Below are 21756 nucleotides of genomic sequence, written 5' to 3' on the forward strand. Positions count from 1 at the left end.
GGGGGGTCAGCCCAACCATTTGTACAATTTTGAATCCCCACCACCTAGGGATGCTTCCAGTTTAATATGGTTGATATCTATCTCTTAGTTCCAGAGAAGATGTCGCTTAAAGCAATATAGCCAAATTGCCCCCTTATTGCCCCGCCCCTCAGCCCCCTGGGGGGTCAGCCCCATCATTTGTACAATTTTGAATCCCCACCACCTAGGGATGCTTCCAGTCAAATTTAGTTAAATTCCAATAAGTGGTTAAGAAGAAGAAGTCGTTTAAAGAAATTGTTGACGAACGGATGACAGATGACGGACGGACGACAGACGACGAACGACGGACGCCACGGTATGCCATAAGCTCACCTTGGCCCTTTGGACCCGGTGAGCTAATAATATACATGTTTTTCAGTTATAATGAAAATTGATCTATACATCTGTTTTAGCAATGAATAGTGTTAATAATATACTGTAAATGTGGTTATTTACGCTGGGTGAAAATTACGCGATTTGAAGGTCAAAACTATACGCACGGGGGTAAATTACGCGGTCGCGGTAGACAGACGTTTACTCTGCAGAGTTGTCTTCATTACTTTACAAAATGTGTACAGGTAAAAATACTAGTAGCTACTGAGTACATCTTACATATGCCTCCCGACTGGTCGTTGGATAGATGAAATTGAAGGTGAACTGTATTCATGTGTATGTGTGTCTTACACCAGCTGATCTTGTAATCACCTCGGATCAAACAGGTGAGTGCTATTTAGTCAAAACAAACACATTTTCCAAATAACAATGATAAAACCATACACTAATCGTAAGTTATCGTAACTCATCGAGCGCAGTTAATGTCGCTACCATGATGACAGGGGCATTTACCTCTGTAGGGATCGTTGCACACGATCACTGGCTGTTTGTGTCCCGTAGACACGTGTGTGAGTGATGTTTACCGGATCTCGATGCACCCGGGTTTATTCATGACTTTCTCTGTGCCTTTATATAGATTTTCAAATTTGTTGTTCATTAAAACCTTAAATTTATCAAGTAGTTTATTTCAGTTGTTATTGTTTTTATTTTATACCATTACAAGACAATGTACGTTGATTAGTAATACGTTAACAAAGCAATATTACAGGAGGACATCACACACACACACATACCAATATCTATCAGAGTTGTCGTTCTTTACACTATCGACAAAACCATACGCACGGGAGAAATTTACGCGGACGACCCAACTCCACGTAATAAGCGTAAATTTCCCCCGCACGTAATATTCCACGTTTACAGTACATGTATTTCAGTTATAATGAAAATTGATATATACATCTGTTTTAGCAATGAATAGTGTTAATGATATACATCTATTTCAGTTATGAAGAATAGGGTTGTAATATACATCTTTTCCAAAACAATTGATGGGTGAGGGATTTTGTGAAAATGAAATCCTTAAGAATGAGAATCAAAATAATCCAAATGGACTGTCAATAAGCACAAAAATAATGGTCTGTCCTATAGGCTGAGCAATAAAAACATTATTAAAAATACCATTTATATGGTTTGACCATTATGTTCATTTTGGAATCAGAGGTGGAAGCCCCTGTCTGGACCACTTTCGACCAATATACTATTTTCATGCCCTGCATCACAGCTATTGGGGGAATAAAGTGTTACTATAATGTCTGTACATCATATACCAGTACAAGTTTAGAGTTTAGGTCAGTTATGGACAAAGTACTGCAGATCGGGTCATGTTACCTCGCATACTTGTTTACCTGGATGAGTATAGCATGTTTCAGGACATTTTTGAGATGTTTACCTTTAACCATGACCTCAGTGATCTCTGTTAAATTTTGCATTTAGATCAGTGATAGTGTGCCAGATTTTGTAGTGTCACTCAGGTCTAACCTAGCGATGGAACCTACTAACAGGCGTGATAACAGTCGAAAGTATATCTGCTGAAGAGGAGTAATTTCCCAAATCGATTATCCATTTATGACTGATACGACTTGGAGGCAGGAGGAGGATCAGAAATTGGGACTTGTAATTCTAGCACTACCATAATGGACAGGCATCTGATACATTAAGACACAAATGGACCCAACTTGTACAGCTAGCATCATCGTGATCCTACATTTTATACAAGACACAGTAGACTTTCACTCATACAGCTAGCACTATCATGATCTGGCAGACATCTGAAACATAAAATCTAAATCATTCTGAGTCCAAGTCTTTCTCCTCAACATTTAGTGTTGTCCTTGTCTTGAATCCCATGTCAACAAGAGTTACTTCCCTTTGGTCTGACAAGCACTGTCGTGGGTAGGTTGTTGCCAGTGTGTACATCTTCTGGTGGAACCCAATGTAGGTCATGTAATCCAATACATGCTGTAAAGATATATAAATGATGATGTTTAGGTTTCAGGCTTTCATCTATTACAACTTAGAAAAGACGTGCATATGGTGTTGTGATAAACAAATATATTGGAATATACATATTTATACACATGCACCTATATGAATACATGTGCATCTATAAAAAATACTTTCCCATCTTCATATTTGGTTTATGTGATGAAATTGGTTTAAGAGTGGAGGAAGAAACTATTAGCTAGCTAATGTATTCCCCATTGGCTAGCTGTATTTTTCCACATGAAAACATTCACATTGTGAAATTTTCAAACATATGACTCCTACAACAGTGCTGAGCCACTGCTATAGAACGACTACTTGATTTAGTGGTAAACTTGTTGTTACTGTACTACAGTCAGTACAGACGAAAAGTATGACTACTTGATTTAATTGTAAACTTGTTGTTACTGTACTACAGTCAGTACAGACGATAAGTACGACTACTTGATTTAGTGGTGAACTTGTTGTTACTGTACTACAGACAGTACAGACGATAAGTACGACTACTTGATTTAGTGGTAAACGTGTTGTAAGTACAACTACTTGATTTAGTGGTAAACTTGTTGTTACTGTACTACAGTCAGTACAGACGATAAGTACGAGTACTTGATTTAGTGGTAAACGTGTTGTAAGTACACCTACTTGATTTAGTGGTAAACTTGTTGTTACTGTACTACGGTCATTACAGACGATAAGTATGACTACGTGATTTAGTTGTAAACTTGTTGTTACTGTACTAAAGTCAGTACAGACGATAAGTACGAGTACTTGATTTAGTGGTAAACGTGTTGTTACTGTACTACAGACAGTACAGACGATAAGTACGAGTACTTGATTTAGTGGTAAACGTGCTGTTACTGTACTACAGTCAGTACAGACTATAAGTACGACTACTTGATTGAGTGGTAAACTTGTTGTTACTGTCCCCCAGTCAGTACAGACGATAAGTACGACTACTTGATTTAGTGGTAAACTTGTTGTTACTCTACTACAGTCAGTACAGACGATAAGTATGACTACTTGATTTAGAGGTAAACTTGTTGTTACTCTACTACAGCCAGTACAGACGATAAGTATGACTACTTGATTTAGTGGTAAACTTGTTGTTACTCTACTACAGTCAGTACAGACGATAAGTACGACTACTTGATTTAGTGGTTTACTTGTGAGTTTTAATTTTCGCAACTTTGACTCGAAATTAGATACTGTAGAATCATTTATTTTCGTAGGGTTAAAATTTCGTTGTTTTCATATACTAGCCTGTTTCAAAGACATTATATTTTGCTGATTTCTGATTTTCCCCTATCTATATCATACCAAATTCATGTTTTCGTGGGGATTTAATTTATTCGTTGATTCTTGTTATCCACGAAATAAACGAAATTTAATGTCCCAGGAAAATTTATGATTTTACAGTGATAGTATTTACACAGATTAAAGTTTCACAATTTAGACATGTTGAGAAAGTATGTTTTCAGATACCATGTCTGTCAAACACTGCATTTACTGATTAATAGAAGAAAAAAGATCATTTTCAAATGGTAAAAGTTCAAAAATATTTACTGATTTGCATGTTGTCTTCAATTATCAACAGGGTTTTATATGATCATTTTACCGAAGTCCCTGCCTATACATATTACCACATCATGTGATATGTCACTCAAAATACTTTACAACCAACATCATGGATTTTGCCCCTGGTTTTGTTATATATATATTGTCCAACCATTCTATCATAAGCATGACTTGCCAATTGAAAACATAAATCTACAGTGGAGGTGTTAAAACCAGTTTCACCCATGTAAAACTTCTCTTTTTAATATCACAGACTTAAATGTAGGTAAACATGTCTATGGCAAATCAACTGACTTTATCACAGTATATTGAGTGAATATAAGGAGGAACAATTTGTTCAATAAATCACTTTCTCAATGATTGGATGTATGATATAATATATGTACATGTATTACACTACATGCATCTTCAAAACTACATCTTCTTTATTTTGATAATGTCTATGAATTGAATTGTTCAATTTTTGATGCATGTCATTTCTACATGTTTTGGTGATCATGTTAATGAACATCTCATTAGAAATACCCTGCCATATGATATCTAATTTGTTTTGTGTTGGAAAAAGTGAAGTACTACTCTACAACCAGCCTGAAGGGTTTCACAGGCACACACAGTCACACACAGGCACACACAGTCACCTCAGTTGTAACGTACACGAGTGTTTACTTTTCATTGCTGAGATGTGGAAACTAGTATAATATGTATACAAAGAATGATGGATATGTCGCCTATCATTGCAGTAAAATACACTAGAAACCATTCAAACATACTTCAGTAAAGAGAAATAACAGATTTCTGTAATTTTTCTCGTTACAGAGTTATGAAAGTAGTCTCTGCCATTGGGAATAGAAGTCAAGGCCCAGAGATATAAGTTTATTCACAATTTTTACGATGGACCCATGAGTGCTAATAATAAATCAAAATTGTTTCCTAGTGCTCTGGTTCCCAAAAGCAATATTTCCATGTAAACTATACTGTTTAGTGGGGTATAGGTGACCTAGGCTTATGAAACTAATGATTGAATAAATTTGATATTTTTTGACCTATGAACTGTAGACCTTGTTACTGGTCAAAATTAGGCATCAGTGTAGATGTTGACCTGTGCCCACCCACCCTATATCTTGGTTTAGGTGTACATCTGACCGGCTTTTTGAACTACACTGACAAGTTATATAGTCTATTTTATCTTGGTGTATATATAGACATTAGATATGATACAATCTTTATCTCTGGCACTGTTCATATACTAGGAACAGTTGATGGTTCCAGTTAGTGACCTTGATACCACAGACAGTGATTATAGTCAATATGTCACTGTATCTCTGGCACTGGTCATATACTAGGACCAGTTGATGGTTCCAGTTAGTCTCCTTGATACCACAGGCAGTGATTATAGTCAATATGTCACTGTATCTCTGGCATTGGTCATATACTAGGAACAGTTGATGGGTCCAGTTAGTCACCTTGATACCACAGGCAGTGATTATAGTCAATATGTCACTGTATCTCTGGCACTGGTCATAAACTAGGAACAGTTGATGGTTCCAGTTAGTCACCTTGATACCACAGACAGTGATTAAAGTCAATATTTCATTGTATCACTGGCACTGCTAGAACACCTGTAATAATAGCACTAGGGTATTTCTGTTTCATCACAGAACACCTGTAATAATATCACTAGGGTATTTCTGTTTCATCCCAGAACACCTGTAATAATAGCCCTAGGGTATTTCTGTTTCATCACAGAATACCTGTAATAATATCACTAGGGTATTTCTGTTTCATCACAGCATGGTCATACACTAGGAACAGTTGATGGTTCTAGTTAGTCACCTTGATACCACAGACAGTGATTATAGTTAATATTTCACTGTATCTCTGGCAATGGTCATATACTAGGAACAGTTGATGGTTCCAGTTAGTCACCTTGATACCACAGGCAGTGATTATAGTCAATATTTCACCATATCTCTGGCACTGGTCATATACCAGGAACAGTTGATGGTTCCAGTTAGTCACCTTCATACCACAGACAGTGATTATAGCCAATATTTCACTGTATCTCTGGCAATGGTTATATACTAGGAACAGTTGATGGTTCTAGTTAGTAACCTTGATACCACAGGCAGAGATTATAGTCAATATTTCACCATATCTCTGGCACTGGTCATATACTAGGCACAGTTGATGGTTCCAGTTAGTCACCTTCATACCACAGACAGTGATTAAAGTCAATATTTCATTGTATCACTGGCACTGCTAGAACACCTGTAATAATAGCCCTAGGGTATTTCTGTTTCATCCCAGAACACCTGTAATAATAGCCCTAGGGTATTTCTGTTTTATCACAGAATACCTGTAATAATATCTCTAGGGTATTTCTGTTTCATCCCAGAACACCTGTAATAATAGCCCTAGGGTATTTCTGTTTCATCCCAGAACACCTGTAATAATAGCCCTAGGGTATTTCTGTTTCATCCCAGAACACCTGTAATAATATCACTAGGGTATTTCTGTTTCATCACAGCATGGTCATACACTAGGAACATTTGATGGTTCTAGTTAGTCACCTTGATCCCACAGACAGTGATTATAGTCAATATTTCACTATATGTCTGGCACTGGTCATATACTAGGCACAGTTGATGGTTCCAGTTAGTCACCTTGATATCACAGGCAGTGATTATAGTCAATATTTCACTGGATCTCTGGCACTGGTCATATACCAGGAACAGTTGATGGTTCCAGTTAGTCACCTTTATTCCACAGGCAGTGATTATAGCCAATATTTCACTGTATCTCTGGCTCTGGTCATATACTAGGAACAGATGATGGTTCTAGTTAGTAACCTTGATACCACAGGAGGTGATTATAGTCAATATTTAACTGTATCTCTGGCACTGGTCCTATACTAGGAACAGTTGATGGTTCAAGTTAGTCACCTTGATACCGCAGGCAGTGATTATAGTCAATATGTCACTGTATCTCTGGCACTGGTCCTATACTAGGAACAGTTGATGGATACAGTTAGTAACCTTGATACCACAGGAGGTGATTATAGTCAATATTTAACTGTATCTCTGGCACTGGGCATATACTAGGAACAGTTGATGGATTCAGTTAGTCACCTTGATACCACAGGCAGTGATTATAGTCAATATTTCACTGTATTGACAGCAAGTTATAGTGCACTCAAATGATTGATGAAAACATCCCGATAAGTTTTTTATTTGGTTTTCTTTCATTTGGAAATATTGAAACTTCGTGTGATTTTGAGTTCCTTACATTCCTGATTTTATATGTACTGTTTTCATTAGTGCTGTCATGATGATAATGCATAATTTAAGAACTATGGTTTTATCAACAGTAGTGATATCTCTGCTACTTCCCAAACATCACAAAATCCTGCACCGTCACTATTACAGAACTAAAACTGCCACCATGCATGCACACATGATGACATATGTATGACAAACCCTTCTACATACGCAACATTTATATAGAGTTCAATTTACAAGCTCTTGGGACATTTATAGCAGAAAAGTCAAAGTATGATAGAATACCAGTTAACTGCAGGATATATTTGATCTATTGTTAAACTTACACTCTCACCTATCATCCACTGTGTGGGTTAACTAGAAAGTTAACTGTTAAACTTACAATCTCACCTATCATCCACTGTGTGGGTTAACTAGAAAGTTAGCTGTTAAACTTACACTCTCACCTATAATCCACTGTGTGGATAAACTAAAAAGTTACTGTTAAACTTACGCTCGCACCTAGCATCCACTGTGGGGGCAAACTAGAAAGTTAACTGTTAAACTTACACTCCCACCTATCATCCACTGTGTGGGGAAACTAGAAAACGTTAATAAGACACGAATGTCTTATTCAAGGATATCCTGTAGTTACATAGATCTTGGTAGATCTTAGATAGACTTACACTCTCACCTATCATCCACCGTGTGGGTTAACTAGAAAGTTAACTGTTAAACTTACACTCTCTCCTATCAGCCACTGTGTGGGCAAACTAGAAAACGTTAATGGACATTTATAGCAGAAAAGTCAAAGTATGATAGAATACCAGTTAACTGCAGGATATATTTGATCTATTGTTAAACTTACACTCTCACCGATCATCCACTGTGTGGATAAACTAGAAAGTTAACTGTTAAACTTACACTCTAACCTATCCTCAACTGTGTGGGTAAACTAGAAAGTTAACTGTTAAACTTACACTCTAACCTATCCTCAACTGTGTGGGTAAACTAGAAAGTTAACTGTTAAGCTTACACTCTCACCTATCATCCACTTTGTGGGCAAACTAGAAAGTTAACTGTTAAACTTACAATCTCACCTATCATCCACTGTGTGGGTAAACTAGAAAGCTAACTGTTAAACTTACACTCTCACCTATAATCCACTGTGTGGATAAACTAAAAAGTTACTGTTAAACTTACGCTCGCACCTAGCATCCACTGTGGGGGCAAACTAGAAAGTTAACTGTTAACCTTACACTCTCACCTATCATCCACTATTTATAGCAGAAAAGTCAAAGTATGATAGAATACCAGTTAACTGCAGGATATATTTGATCTATTGTTAAACTTACACTCTCACCGATCATCCACTGTGTGGATAAACTAGAAAGTTAACTGTTAAACTTACAATCTCACCTATCATCCACTGTGTGGGTTAACTAGAAAGTTAACTGTTAAACTTACACTCTAACCTATCATCCACTGTGTGGGTAAACTAGAAAGTTAACTGTTAAACTTACACTCTAACCTATCCTCAACTGTGTGGGTAAACTAGAAAGTTAACTGTTAAACTTACACTCTAACCTATCCTCAACTGTGTGGGTAAACTAGAAAGTTAACTGTTAAACTTACACTCTAACCTATCCTCAACTGTGTGGGTAAACTAGAAAGTTAACTGTTAAGCTTACACTCTCACCTATCATCCACTATTTATAGCAGAAAAGTCAAAGTATGATAGAATACCAGTTAACTGCAGGATATATTTGATCTATTGTTAAACTTACACTCTCACCGATCATCCACTGTGTGGGCAAACTAGCAAGCTAACTGTCAAACTTACACTCTCACCTATCGTCCACTGTGTGGGTTAACTAGAAAGTTAACTGTTAAACTTACCCTCTCACCTATCATCCACTGTGTGGTCAAACTAGAAAGTTAACTGTTAAACTTACACTCTAACCTATCCTCAACTGTGTGGGTAAACTAGAAAGTTAACTGTTAAGCTTACACTCTCACCTATCATCCACTTTGTGGGCAAACTAGAAAGTTAACTGTCAAACTTACCCTCTCACCTATCATCCACTGTGTGGTCAAACTAGAAAGTTAACTGTTAAACTTACACTCTCTCCTATCAGCCACTGTGTGGGCAAACTAGAAAACGTTAATGGACATTTATAGCAGAAAAGTCAAAGTATGATAGAATACCAGTTAACTGCAGGATATATTTGATCTATTGTTAAACTTACACTCTCACCTATCATCCACCGTGTGGGTTAACTAGAAAGTTAACTGTTAAACTTACAATCTCACCTATCATCCACTGTGTGGGTAAACTAAAAAGTTAACAGTTAAACTAACACTTTCGCCGATCATCCACTGTGTGGGCAAACTAGCAAGCTAACTGTCAAACTTACACTCTCACCTATCATCCACTGTGTGGGTTAACTAGAAAGTTAACTGTTAAACTTACACTCTCACCTATCATCCACTGTGTGGGCAAACTAGAAAACGTTAATAAGACACGAATGTCTTATTCAAGGATATCCTGTAGTTACATAGATCTTAGTAGATCTTAGATAGATCAAGGATATTCTGTAGTTACATAGATCTTGGTAGATCTTAGATAGATCAAGGATATCCTGTAGTTACGTAGATCTTAGTAGAACTTAGATAGATCAAGGATATCCTGTAGTTACATAGATCTTAGTAGATCTTAGATAGATCAAGGATATCTTGTAGTTAAGTGGTATTCCATCATACTTTGATTTTTCTGCTATAAATGAAGGTCACATTATGTTGACCTAGTCGATGTACTTAGGTGTTGACCTTGGGACCCTAAAATAAAAACTCGTCCCAGGTATTCTCCAACTTGACCTTTGCATTGACAGTGTTTTGTGGACCTCTGTAGAGAGAGGTTGCCCAATTACTAGGGAACCTGGCATATCTACATGTGTTGAGATCCCTTTTAATTTTCACACCACATCATATCATTATAACTGTGATCTTTGTATCTGGCAAGTTTAATTACTCAAGGACCCCATACAAAATAGCTTTCAATAAGCTTTTATCACGGATTTAGATTAGAATAAGTTTGAACTTTTACAGGCAACCCTAGGTTTAATGGAATGAACAATTATGGGGTTTTTTTCAGTTTTTTAAAATGTTTTTTTTTACCTGAATAAACAATAAGGGTGAAAAGGTAAAAGGTTAATCTGTGATGAACATTTCTCACTATACAGTATATTGACATTATATAGGTCACTGTGACTTTGTTTTAGACCTGATCAATAGATCTATAAGAAATGAACAACACTGAAGATCGAGCACAGAACCCTAACACATTATGTAATTGTCCTATAGTGTACAGTGTTACTGAGGCCTAGGTTGGCTAGGTGACACACCTTCACATGTAAAACCGAACAGCACTCGGTGAACAGGACATATCCAAATATCACGATACAAAAACACATCCTTTTCAGATGATACTCACTCACTAGACACAGTAAAGTCAACTATATATTTGCATCAATTTGAAAATATTAAATTCTCATAAGCAAAAAATATGAATGAATACCTAAAGCACACTGTTATGTTTACAGATTAATAAACCATACATCTAACCATAAAACCACCCTGAATACAGGTGCATATACACCTGAGATGTGGTAAATTTTTATTATAGTTATTTGGTTGCTAATTGTATGCTATATATATTGCATCAGTTACTCTTGAACGACCGCAATAAGCTCATTCTTGTGCATGAACTGTGTATCGTTAATGTGTAGGTGCGGTTAGTTCATGCGGAACATTGTTTACATGTATTGTATATAGTGGTAAACATGTTATACCCTACTTTATTAACTAAGTATCCATATTATGAATATGTGTATACATCTATGAGTTAGTATACATATGTTATACTTGTATCAGTGGTAGAATTGTTAATTTAAATACTTTAATGCACGTACGTAGGCATTCCGCTTTTAGTGATGGTACAGGTAAGCGTGAGGCACTTTCTGTAAGATTATGGTATCTATCCATTAGTGTTGATATCCGATATTATTGTTGTTAGTATTCCTTATAATAACTAGTTGGATATATTCTAATTAGTCCGCATAATAAGTGTTAAATCTATGTAGTGAGTCAATGTATATTTACATGTAATATTTACAGCGATACTATAACTAGGTTGACTATATTGGGTGTATGGGCAATAGTGTTAGTATGTGTGTTCATTATTTATAGATTTCCATGAACGGGTTGGTAGGTGAGGAGAATGTGGATGGGACAACTGGCACTACACACATCGGGTCAGTTCCACAAGGGGCACACAACTCATAGTTGTATTGACATCTTTTGTCAGTGAGGTAGTAGTCCTCAGATCATCTGCGGAGCCGGAGGCCTGCATTACAGCAGATCAGTGCTAGACCCTTCCGCGGAGGGGGTATATTATATATCCATGATCAGCGGACGTGGAATATATGATGATCCCAGTGAAGAAGCAAAATACATGTTTGTGACACTTGTTGATTTTATCTGTTTCCTAACTGTATTGTGTATTGCCCACATGGACATTGGAACTGTAGTTATACATACAGAAAATGTGACACCACCTACCGGAGTAATGACATTAAGTGCTGTATGAATGTGTGTTTGTGAGTGTACATAATTATGGGGGGTTTCTTTAATATATAGTGTAAATAAACTTGTAGATATTGTATAACAAATCGTTCTGTGTTCTCTCAGCGGCGACCGGTGACGTTACAACCTGATAACTTCTGCTTGCAGTAAAAATAATAAGGAAAGGGGTGTAACTCTGTAAAACTCAAACATAGATTGCAATCAACAACTGATCATGAGTACCAAGTTTCACAAATATCAGCCAAGAAAATAAGTAGCAGCACTTCAGAAAATATCTTTAAACAGAAATCAGAGAAGAAAATAATTATCAAAGTAGTCAAAATCCCAATCATTCAAGCCCACAACTACCTAGAGCACTGATCATTAGAAATTATAAATTCAAGAAAAGAAACAAAGCTCCCAGGAATATAATCAAAATCCAGATAAATAGTAATAGCACAGCTACCTTAGCTTCTTTTTAATAAGTTTATTAAAAAGCTAAGAAACTTTTTAAGTGTACATAGATTTGTTTTATAAAAAGGTAACAGCAGTGCATCAGATCACATTCCATCCACAGAAGTGGCAGGGGTTAAATTGTATGTGTCTTATACCATAACACAGACGCTCCTCACTAGCTCCATTTCCACAGAAGTGGCAGGGGTTAAATTGTATGTGTCTTATACCATAACACAGACGCTCCTCACTAGCTCCATTTCCACAGAAGTGGCAGGGGTTAAATTGTATGTGTCTTATACCATAACACAGACGCTCCTCACTAGCTCCATTTCCACAGAAGTGGCAGGGGTTAAATTGTATGTGTCTTATACCATAACACAGACGCTCCTCACTAGCTCCATTTCCACAGAAGTGGCAGGGGTTAAATTGTATGTGTCTTATACCATAACACAGACGCTCCTCACTAGCTCCATTTCCACAGAAGTGGCAGGGGTTAAATTGTATGTGTCTTATACCATAACACAGACGCTCCTCACTAGCTCCATTTCCACAGAAGTGGCAGGGGTTAAATTGTATGTGTCTTATACCATAACACAGACGCTCCTCACTAGCTCCATTTCCACAGAAGTGGCAGGGGTTAAATTGTATGTGTCTTATACCATAACACAGACGCTCCTCACTAGCTCCACAGAAGTCAGGTGACTGGGTATCAACCCTGCAAATGTGATCTAATTTGTTCACATCTAATCAGATTCCTTGACAATTGAAAGAAAGAAAATTATACCTGTATTGTATCTGTCTGTTTAAATCTGCGCTGTCGTAGATCGCCAATGGGCGTCCGTAACGTCACCAGTACACAGTCTGGAGCTCCCTCTGGTGGTTCATCTGGGAGTTTTCTCTTCTAAAAATTAGAATTACACAACTAGAAAATGATAATACAAGGGTGATACAATACAAGGGTGATACAGTACAAGGGTGATACAATACAAGGGTGATACAATACAAGGGTGATACAGTACAAGGGTGATACAATACAAGGGTGATACAATACAAGGGTGATACAGTACAAGGGTGATACAATACAAGGGTGATACAATACAAGGGTGATACAGTACAAGGGTGATACAATACAAGGGTGATACAATACAAGGGTGATACAGTACAAGGGTGATACAATACAAGGGTGATACAATACAAGGGTGATACAGTACAAGGGTGATACAATACAAGGGTGATACAATACAAGGGTGATACAGTACAAGGGTGATACAATACAAGGGTGATACAATACAAGGGTGATACAGTACAAGGGTGATACAATACAAGGGTGATACAATACAAGGGTGATACAGTACAAGGGTGATACAATACAAGGGTGATACAATACAAGGGTGATACAGTACAAGGGTGATACAATACAAGGGTGATACAATACAAGGGTGATACAGTACAAGGGTGATACAATACAAGGGTGATACAATACAAGGGTGATACAGTACAAGGGTGATACAATACAAGGGTGATACAATACAAGGGTGATACAGTACAAGGGTGATACAATACAAGGGTGATACAATACAAGGGTGATACAGTACAAGGGTGATACAATACAAGGGTGATACAATACAAGGGTGATACAGTACAAGGGTGATACAATACAAGGGTGATACAATACAAGGGTGATACAGTACAAGGGTGATACAATACAAGGGTGATACAATACAAGGGTGATACAGTACAAGGGTGATACAATACAAGGGTGATACAATACAAGGGTGATACAGTACAAGGGTGATACAATACAAGGGTGATACAAGTATCTTCCCTCCATTCCTCTGGGTATATAACAAGTAAATGGTGGTGACACTGTTTCCAGCTCAACCCCATCTTTAGGAATACACCTGTGGGCATATATATGTCATCACAGCTAAATTTAGGTAACACTTGTTTCAGTTACGAAAAGTAGATGTCACCATCAATATACCAAGCTTGGTAGTCAAGTCAAATTCAGCACAGAAAACATGTGATCAGTAGATCAGCACTGGGGGCATCAATGATATAATAGAGTCTATGAAGCACTTCCAGTTACAAAGATAGGGATGAAACAATTCATCTCACTTGATGTGTGAATGAGATCATATCACCTTAACCAAGGCAGTTAAGTATGAAATGTAAATTAAGTTCAGTATTTGCTACATGTATTGAGTCGAGCAACTCCAGCTGTAACATTGATAAAGTATAATCAACTTCAACATCCTTGGGTTAAGTACGACGGCACAAGGAGCCAAATACCTTACGGTCTATATGGAACCCATGAAATGTACAGAAAACAGAGATACAAGCCAAATAAAGACAATAGGCCCAGGGCCCTTAATAGCTCACCTAGTATTTTATTTTTCAATTTAAAACCTGCTGAGTACCATACAGGTTTATCAAAGGAGTACAAGAAACAAAGTTGCAAGAAGAACTACATATAAATCTGTTTTGGTGGGAAAGACAACAAGAAAATGAGTTTCCATGTTATGTCCCAATTTTCCTCTATTTCCCCTATTGGGCCTCACATGCATCTTTTTATACAAATTAAACAAATTGATTTTTTCCCCCTAAGCATGCTTCAGACCACATTTGGTATAAATCCATTCATTTGTACAGAAGGGAAAATATTTTTCTCTATTTCCCCTATTGGGCCCTGCTCCTCTGCCTGGTTGGGGTGGGGGGCACATCTTCCATTTATAAATATTCAATTCCCTTTGCCCAAAGATTCTCTGGAATAAGTTTGTTTGCTTAAAATCCCTTCAACAGTACAGAAGGAGAAGGATCTTTAATGTTTTCCCCTATTTCCCCTAATGGGCCCCACTCATCTGCCCCAAAGAAGGGGGTCCACACACCTCAGTTTAAACAAAAGTGATTCTTTTGTCCCTAAGCATGCTTCAGACTGCTTTTGGTTTAAATCCCTTCACTTGTATAGAAGGAGAAAAAAAATCCTCTATTTCCCCTATTGGACCCCGCCCCTCCACCCCCAGAGGGGCCACACCCTCCATTTATACAAACTTGATTCTCCTTTGTCCAAAGATGCTCTAGGACATATTTGGTCAAAATTATTTTCCCCTTATTTGGCCCCGTCCCTCTGCCCCCAGGGGGACCATACCCTCCGTTTATACAAAACTGAGAACCCTTTGGCTAATGATGCTCCAGACCAAATTTGGTCAAAATCTCTTTATCGGTACAAAAGAAGAAGGATCTTTGATGTTTTCCTCTATTTCCCCTAATGGGCCCATCTGCCCCTAGAAGGGGGCCCACACACCTCAGTTTATACAAAATTGATTCTTTTGTCCCTAATCATGCTTCAGACTGCATTTGGTTTAAATCCCTTCACTTGTATAGCAGGAGAATAAAAATCCTGTTTACCCTATTGGGCGCCGCCCCTCCGCCCCCAGAGGGGCCGCACCCTCCGTTTATACAAACTTGAGTCTCCTTTGTCCCAAGATGCTCAAGGACAAATTTGGTCAAAATCCTTCTATTGGTTGAGAAGAAGATTTTTAAAGATTTACCTATTTTCCCACTATTTGACCCAGTCCCTCTGCCCCCAGGGGGACCATGCCCTCCGTTTATACAAAACTGAGAACCCTTTGGCCAATGATGCTCCAGACCAAATTTGGTCAAAATCCTCTGAGCCGTTCAGGACTAGTAGCGTTTTAAAGGAAAAAGTTGACGGCCGACGGACACCGGACACCGGATGACGGACGACAGCTGACGCTGCGGCATGGGATAAGCTCACTTGGCCCTTCTGACCAGGTGAGCTAAAAATTCAATTTTACAGGTTCCATTTGATTTAAAATGAGACATTTATTCAAAGGTCATACATTTCAAGTAGAAGAATTCACAAAACATAACTGACCATGATATGTACATGTTCAGGTGGAAATCATAAGGTGTCGTCTAATTTACATACACTGAGAGTTAATAGCTCATGGCCAAATGATTTTTCAGAACAAATTTGTTTGAAATTCCTTCATCATCATTGAAGGAGTAGTCTTTTAAATTTAACTTTATTTCCCCTATTTGACCCCACCCCTCTGCCCTCAAGGGGACACAACCCTTGGTACAGTAATCACCATCTGATTAAGACTTTTAAGCAATTATCTGTGCTATGCCAATTATGGTCGAACAATTTTTTATACATTTCTACCTAAACTCATAGGTACTATATAGTAACTCCATTCTAAACAGAAACAGCTCTATAAACTTGTTCACCTTATACAGACACAGAGTAAAAACAGTGAGAGTGTTACCTTTCTGTTTTGTCTCTGTAATTCCTGCCTGGCCACCTGCAGTACCTCCTCGTTGATATTTTCTGGTAAATGACGATGACGGGCAGCGCTCTCTGAAGGTCGTTTCTCTCCTTCATTATCGACTAGTACTTCTCCCTGCAAAACATCACAAACGTTTCTGCTACCTTAAATATCTAAACAAGAAATATAACTGTAAAATTTTCTAACTTACTTCTATCTGATTGCCCACAAGAAATGTTCAAGTGAAAAAAAGATCGACGTCTAATATGATCAAAATCCTGTGAACAACTGTTTCTGCACGTATGTACCTTCCAGTTAAAATAACCATTACAAAATGTTCTTTCTTGCATTTATCATGTAGTGTGTGGTTTACTATGTACTACGTATACATGGAGTGTGTGGTTTACTATGTACTAAGTATACATGGAGTGTGTGGTTTACTATGTACTACGGATACATGGAGTGTGTGGTTTACTATGTATTACATGGAGTGTTGAATTGGTTTACTTTGCACTACATGGAGCGTGTGTTTTACTATGTACTACATGGAGTGTTGGTTTACTTTGCACTACATGGAGTGTGTGGTTTACTATGTATTACATGGAGTGTTGAATTGGTTTACTTTGCACTACATGGAGTGTGTGTTTTACTATGTACTACATGTAGTGTGTGGTTTACTATGTATTACATGGAGTGTTGAATTGGTTTACTTTGCACTACATGGAGTGTGTGTTTTACTATGTACTACATGTAGTGTGTGGTTTACTATGTATTACATGGAGTGTTGAATTGGTTTACTTTGCACTACATGGAGTGTGTGGTTTACTATGTACTAAATGCAGTGTGTGATCGAAGGAGTATTATTTATCGTGTAGTGTGTGGTTTACTTAGTACTACATATAGCGTGTGATCGAAGGAGTATTATTTATCACGTAGTGTGTGGTTTACTTAGTACTACATATAGCGTGTGATCGAAGGAGTATTATTTATCATGTAGTGTGTGGTTTACTTAGTACTACATGTAGTGTGTGATCGAAGGAGTATTATTTATCATGTAGTGTGTGATCGAAGGAGTATTATTTATCATGTAGTGTGTGATCGAAGGAGTATTATTTATCATGTAGTGTGTGATCGAAGGAGTATTATTCATCATGTAGTGTGTGATCAAAGGAGTATTATTTATCATGTAGTGTGTGATCGAAGGAGTATTATTTATCATGTAGTGTGTGATCGAAGGAGTATCATTTATCATGTAGTGTGTGATCGAAGGAGTGTTATTTATCATGTAGTGTGTGATCGAAGGAGTATCATTTATCATGTAGTGTGTGATCGAAGGAGTATCATTTATCATGTAGTGTGTGATCGAAGGAGTATTATTCATCATGTAGTGTGTGATTTACTATGTACTACATGTAGTGAGTGATCGGAGGAGTATTATTTATCATGGAGTGTGTGATTTACTAATTGTACTACATGTAGTGTGTGATTTACTGTGTACTACATGTAGTGTGTGATCGGAGGAGTATTATTTATCCTGTAGTGTGTGATTTACTATGTACTACATGTAGTGTGTGATTTACTAATTGTACTACGTAGTGTGTGATCGAAGGAGTATTATTCATCATGTAGTGTGTGATTTACTATGTACTACATGTAGTGAGTGATTTACTGTGTACTACATGTAGTGTGTGATCGGAGGAGTATTATTTATCCTGTAGTGTGTGATTTACTATGTACTACATGTAGTGAGTGATCGGAGGAGTATTATTTATCATGGAGTGTGTGATTTACTAATTGTACTACATGTAGTGTGTGATTTACTGTGTACTACATGTAGTGTGTGATCAGAGGAGTATTATTTATCATATAGTGTGTGGCGTTTACTACGACTAGATGTAGTATGTGATCGAAGGAGTAGTATTTATCATGTAGTGTGTAGTATTATTCATCATGTAGTGTGTGATCAAAGGAGTATTATTTATCATGTAGTGTGTGATTGGAGGAGTATTATTTATCATGGAGTGTGTGATTTACTAATTGTACTACATGTAGTGTGTGATTTACTGTGTACTACATGTAGTGTGTGATCGGAGGAGTATTAATTATCATGTAGTGTGTGATTTACTATGTACTACATGTAGTGTGTGATCAGGGGGGGGTATTATTTATCATGTAGTGTGTGGTTTACTATGTACTACATGTAGTGCGTGATCGGAGGAGTATTATTTATCATGTAGTGTGTGATTTACTAATTGTACTACATGTAGTGTGTGATCGAAGGAGTAGTATTTATCATGTAGTGTGTGATTTACTAATTGTACTACATGTAGTGTGTGATTTACTAATTGTACTACATGTAGTGTGTGATCGAAGGAGTAGTATTTATCATGTAGTGTGTGATCGAAGGAGTATTATTTATCATGTAGTGTGTGATTTACTATGTACTACATGTAGTGTGTGATCGAAGGAGTAGTATTTAGCATGTAGCCAGTTTTAATGGTACCTAGTACCTTCTAACTTCCAGCTAAAGGGAATCTTCCTTTAGCTGATCAGCTGGAGGTCATTGGTTCAATCCGGAGTGGAAGCATTCTATTTTCTTCTGTATTACAAAATATGTCCATGCCCCTGGGGTGAAGTTGAGTTTGGGCGTGGGGCAAACACACATAGAAAGGGGGAGTAGTACGGCGGAGTTTAATTGTACGTATGATCATGGTCATCTTCTAGTTTTGTGAGATAGGGAATTTCAATTGGTAGACTACATGTGGAGATGGGGGGGGCAATAAATTGATCCCCAGTGTAAGCACTCTACTTTCTTCTATTATAGAAGCTTGACAGGGCTAATTTTAAGCTTTTTCAATGATGTGATAAGGAACTTCCAGAATACACTACAATCTGTGCATATATCACAGAGGTCATTTTCAGAACTATAAATATAAATATATGTCATTGGTATGAACTCTGACACAAAAAGATATTTATTATTGAATTTACAGAGATAACCTACATTGAGAGAGCAAATCTGACCCACATATCTTAGCCTTACTTAAAACTGGGGCAGTGGTAATTCGACATTTGGTTGTTCTCAGGTACAAAAGGTTAACGTGCTAGGCTGGTTTAAGGATCCCTGTAACACTGTCAAAAACTGTAACTTAGTTCTTTTATGAGACTTTATGAGACTCTCATGAGATTAGATTGGATTGGTTTCGTTTAACATCCTATCAACAGCTATAGTTATTTAAGGACGGACTCTCAGGAGAAATGATAAAGATGATATAAATAAATTATAATCAACAGTAGTGTTTTTTAGTGTTAAAAAATACATGGCAGGGCTAGACCCTGACTCGAACCCTGTACTTATGAATATTAAATGTTTAAACCAAACCAGCTACCTGATCAAAATTGTTTTACAGTTATATCTAAACGGGAATGAAGAGAAGGTTACCACATATCGGGAACAGAACAGTGGGACTGGGATCCTTAAAGGGTCATGTTTCTGAAATAAATAACTACCCTCGACATACTTGAATTTATGTTAAATTTCACAAACTCACACCAGAGTTTCAATGGATTCTAGTCTGCTATGCTTAAGATTGGCAAAACATATTAAAAGCTCCAGATTTGTTTATACTATTGCTCCAATTACTTTGATGGAGCAATGGCCTATCCTATGTAACTTAGTATCTGTATCAGATATATCGCCATTTAATGCTGTAAGCAGTAAGATGCGTTGGGGCGGTAACATGTTAGCCAATCACAAAACTTAAGGCTTTACAATCTACCATATGTGGTCCTGATTATGAACAAAATATGCTATATACACATTAAATCCCGAAGAAAAATATGACGAAACCATCAAAACAGCTGTGCTGTTTAACTGTATTTAAGCTATAAAATATTATACATATCTGAAATATCAAATGAGGTTAAGTCATTATTCTGTGCTTAGATGATGCAATCCAATGAATGCTTGTCCCAAACATTGCAATCTCATAAAATTTGTAATATAAGACACATTTTTCTCACAGTTAAGAAAACAAGAATATCAACAATCACACCGAAACATAGCCCTTAGGAGTTAGGAACCGCACAACTCACAATTTGGTGTGTCTTTGGCAAAGGCATGAAGTCACATCAAAATAAGTCTATACAATATTCCTTTTCTCACATAATGTAGCACTGTACCAAAACTGTACACAATTGTATAGTATACTATATCATAACTGGCGTTGAATCCTGACATATTGTATCAGGTAATGTATATTCATACAATATCATAGAAAATTAACAAACTAACTATAAGAGTACCAGGTACATGTAGTTTTTCCTTTTTTGGTATGGATATTTAAGGAGGCTCCACCCTTTCACAATGAACCAGCAGAATTCAATGAAAGTTTCACATAAGGGTTATGTCATAATGTAGAGATGATTTTATGAAAATCTAAGCATTCCGATAAACTGGGGATTTTTTTGTAAAAAATACAGAAAAAAAGAATTTTCGTCATATTTAACACTTTCACATTTTTTGAGTGTGTGCCATTGTTCAAAACTATTACAACAATAAAATAATGAAAAGAAGCATTGCTAATCAACCCTACAAATATTTTATTTATCATAAAATATCTATAACATGTTACAACAAGAGATCCCAGAGGGATCTTATTTGGCGCCCACCTTTGTACCATCTTCATTAGTTCTTTGTCAGTTCGATCTTTTCTCTTCTTTCCTCTAATCTGTTTGATCGAGTCATGTTAACAGTTAATGCACCTTGAGGTAACTTTTGATCTAAACTTAATACTGATGTGTATGAAAACCAACCTTCAAAGTGAGTTTGTCATTTCATATATTTACTAGTACAGTACTTAATGTGAAAGAAATAGAATCAATCATTGCAATATGAGAAAGATCTGTTTAGTTCTTCTTTTAATCCATTTTGTTTTTATGATCAGTCTCAAAATATAACATACACAACGAGGGATCAAGGGGAACCTACATTTAAAATTTGAGAAAGATCCCTCCCGTACTTCCCGAGAAATAGCGATAACAAACTTTCACTATCAAAATCCAAGATGGCTGCCTGTCGGCCATGTTGTTTATCCGATCAGTCTCTAAAATTGCCCTGCACAGCTAGGACCAAGGGGAACCTACATATAAAATTT

At 37.0% G+C, this 21756-nt stretch overlaps 1 protein-coding gene across 3 annotated transcripts in view; it reads right to left on the reverse strand.

Annotated features, from left to right (window-relative positions):
* Window positions 1-318: 318 nt before the first annotated feature.
* The window catches only part of LOC110451512 (UBX domain-containing protein 8-like), a 68310-nt gene continuing 46872 nt past the window's right edge, over window positions 319-21756 (reverse strand). For all 3 annotated transcript variants that reach the window (XM_021499576.1, XM_021499575.1, XM_021499574.1), the window contains exons 5-7: window positions 16601-16735; window positions 13093-13209; window positions 319-2373 (exon numbers count right to left, since the gene is read on the reverse strand). In XM_021499576.1, the coding sequence (XP_021355251.1) occupies window positions 2203-2373; window positions 13093-13209; window positions 16601-16735 (423 nt within the window). In that variant the 3' untranslated portion in view covers window positions 319-2202. The remainder of the gene's footprint in view (window positions 2374-13092; window positions 13210-16600; window positions 16736-21756) is intronic.

Source organism: Mizuhopecten yessoensis, unplaced genomic scaffold, assembly GCF_002113885.1.
Source record: "Mizuhopecten yessoensis strain PY_sf001 unplaced genomic scaffold, ASM211388v2 scaffold6113, whole genome shotgun sequence".
Lineage (NCBI taxonomy): Eukaryota > Metazoa > Mollusca > Bivalvia > Pectinida > Pectinidae > Mizuhopecten > Mizuhopecten yessoensis.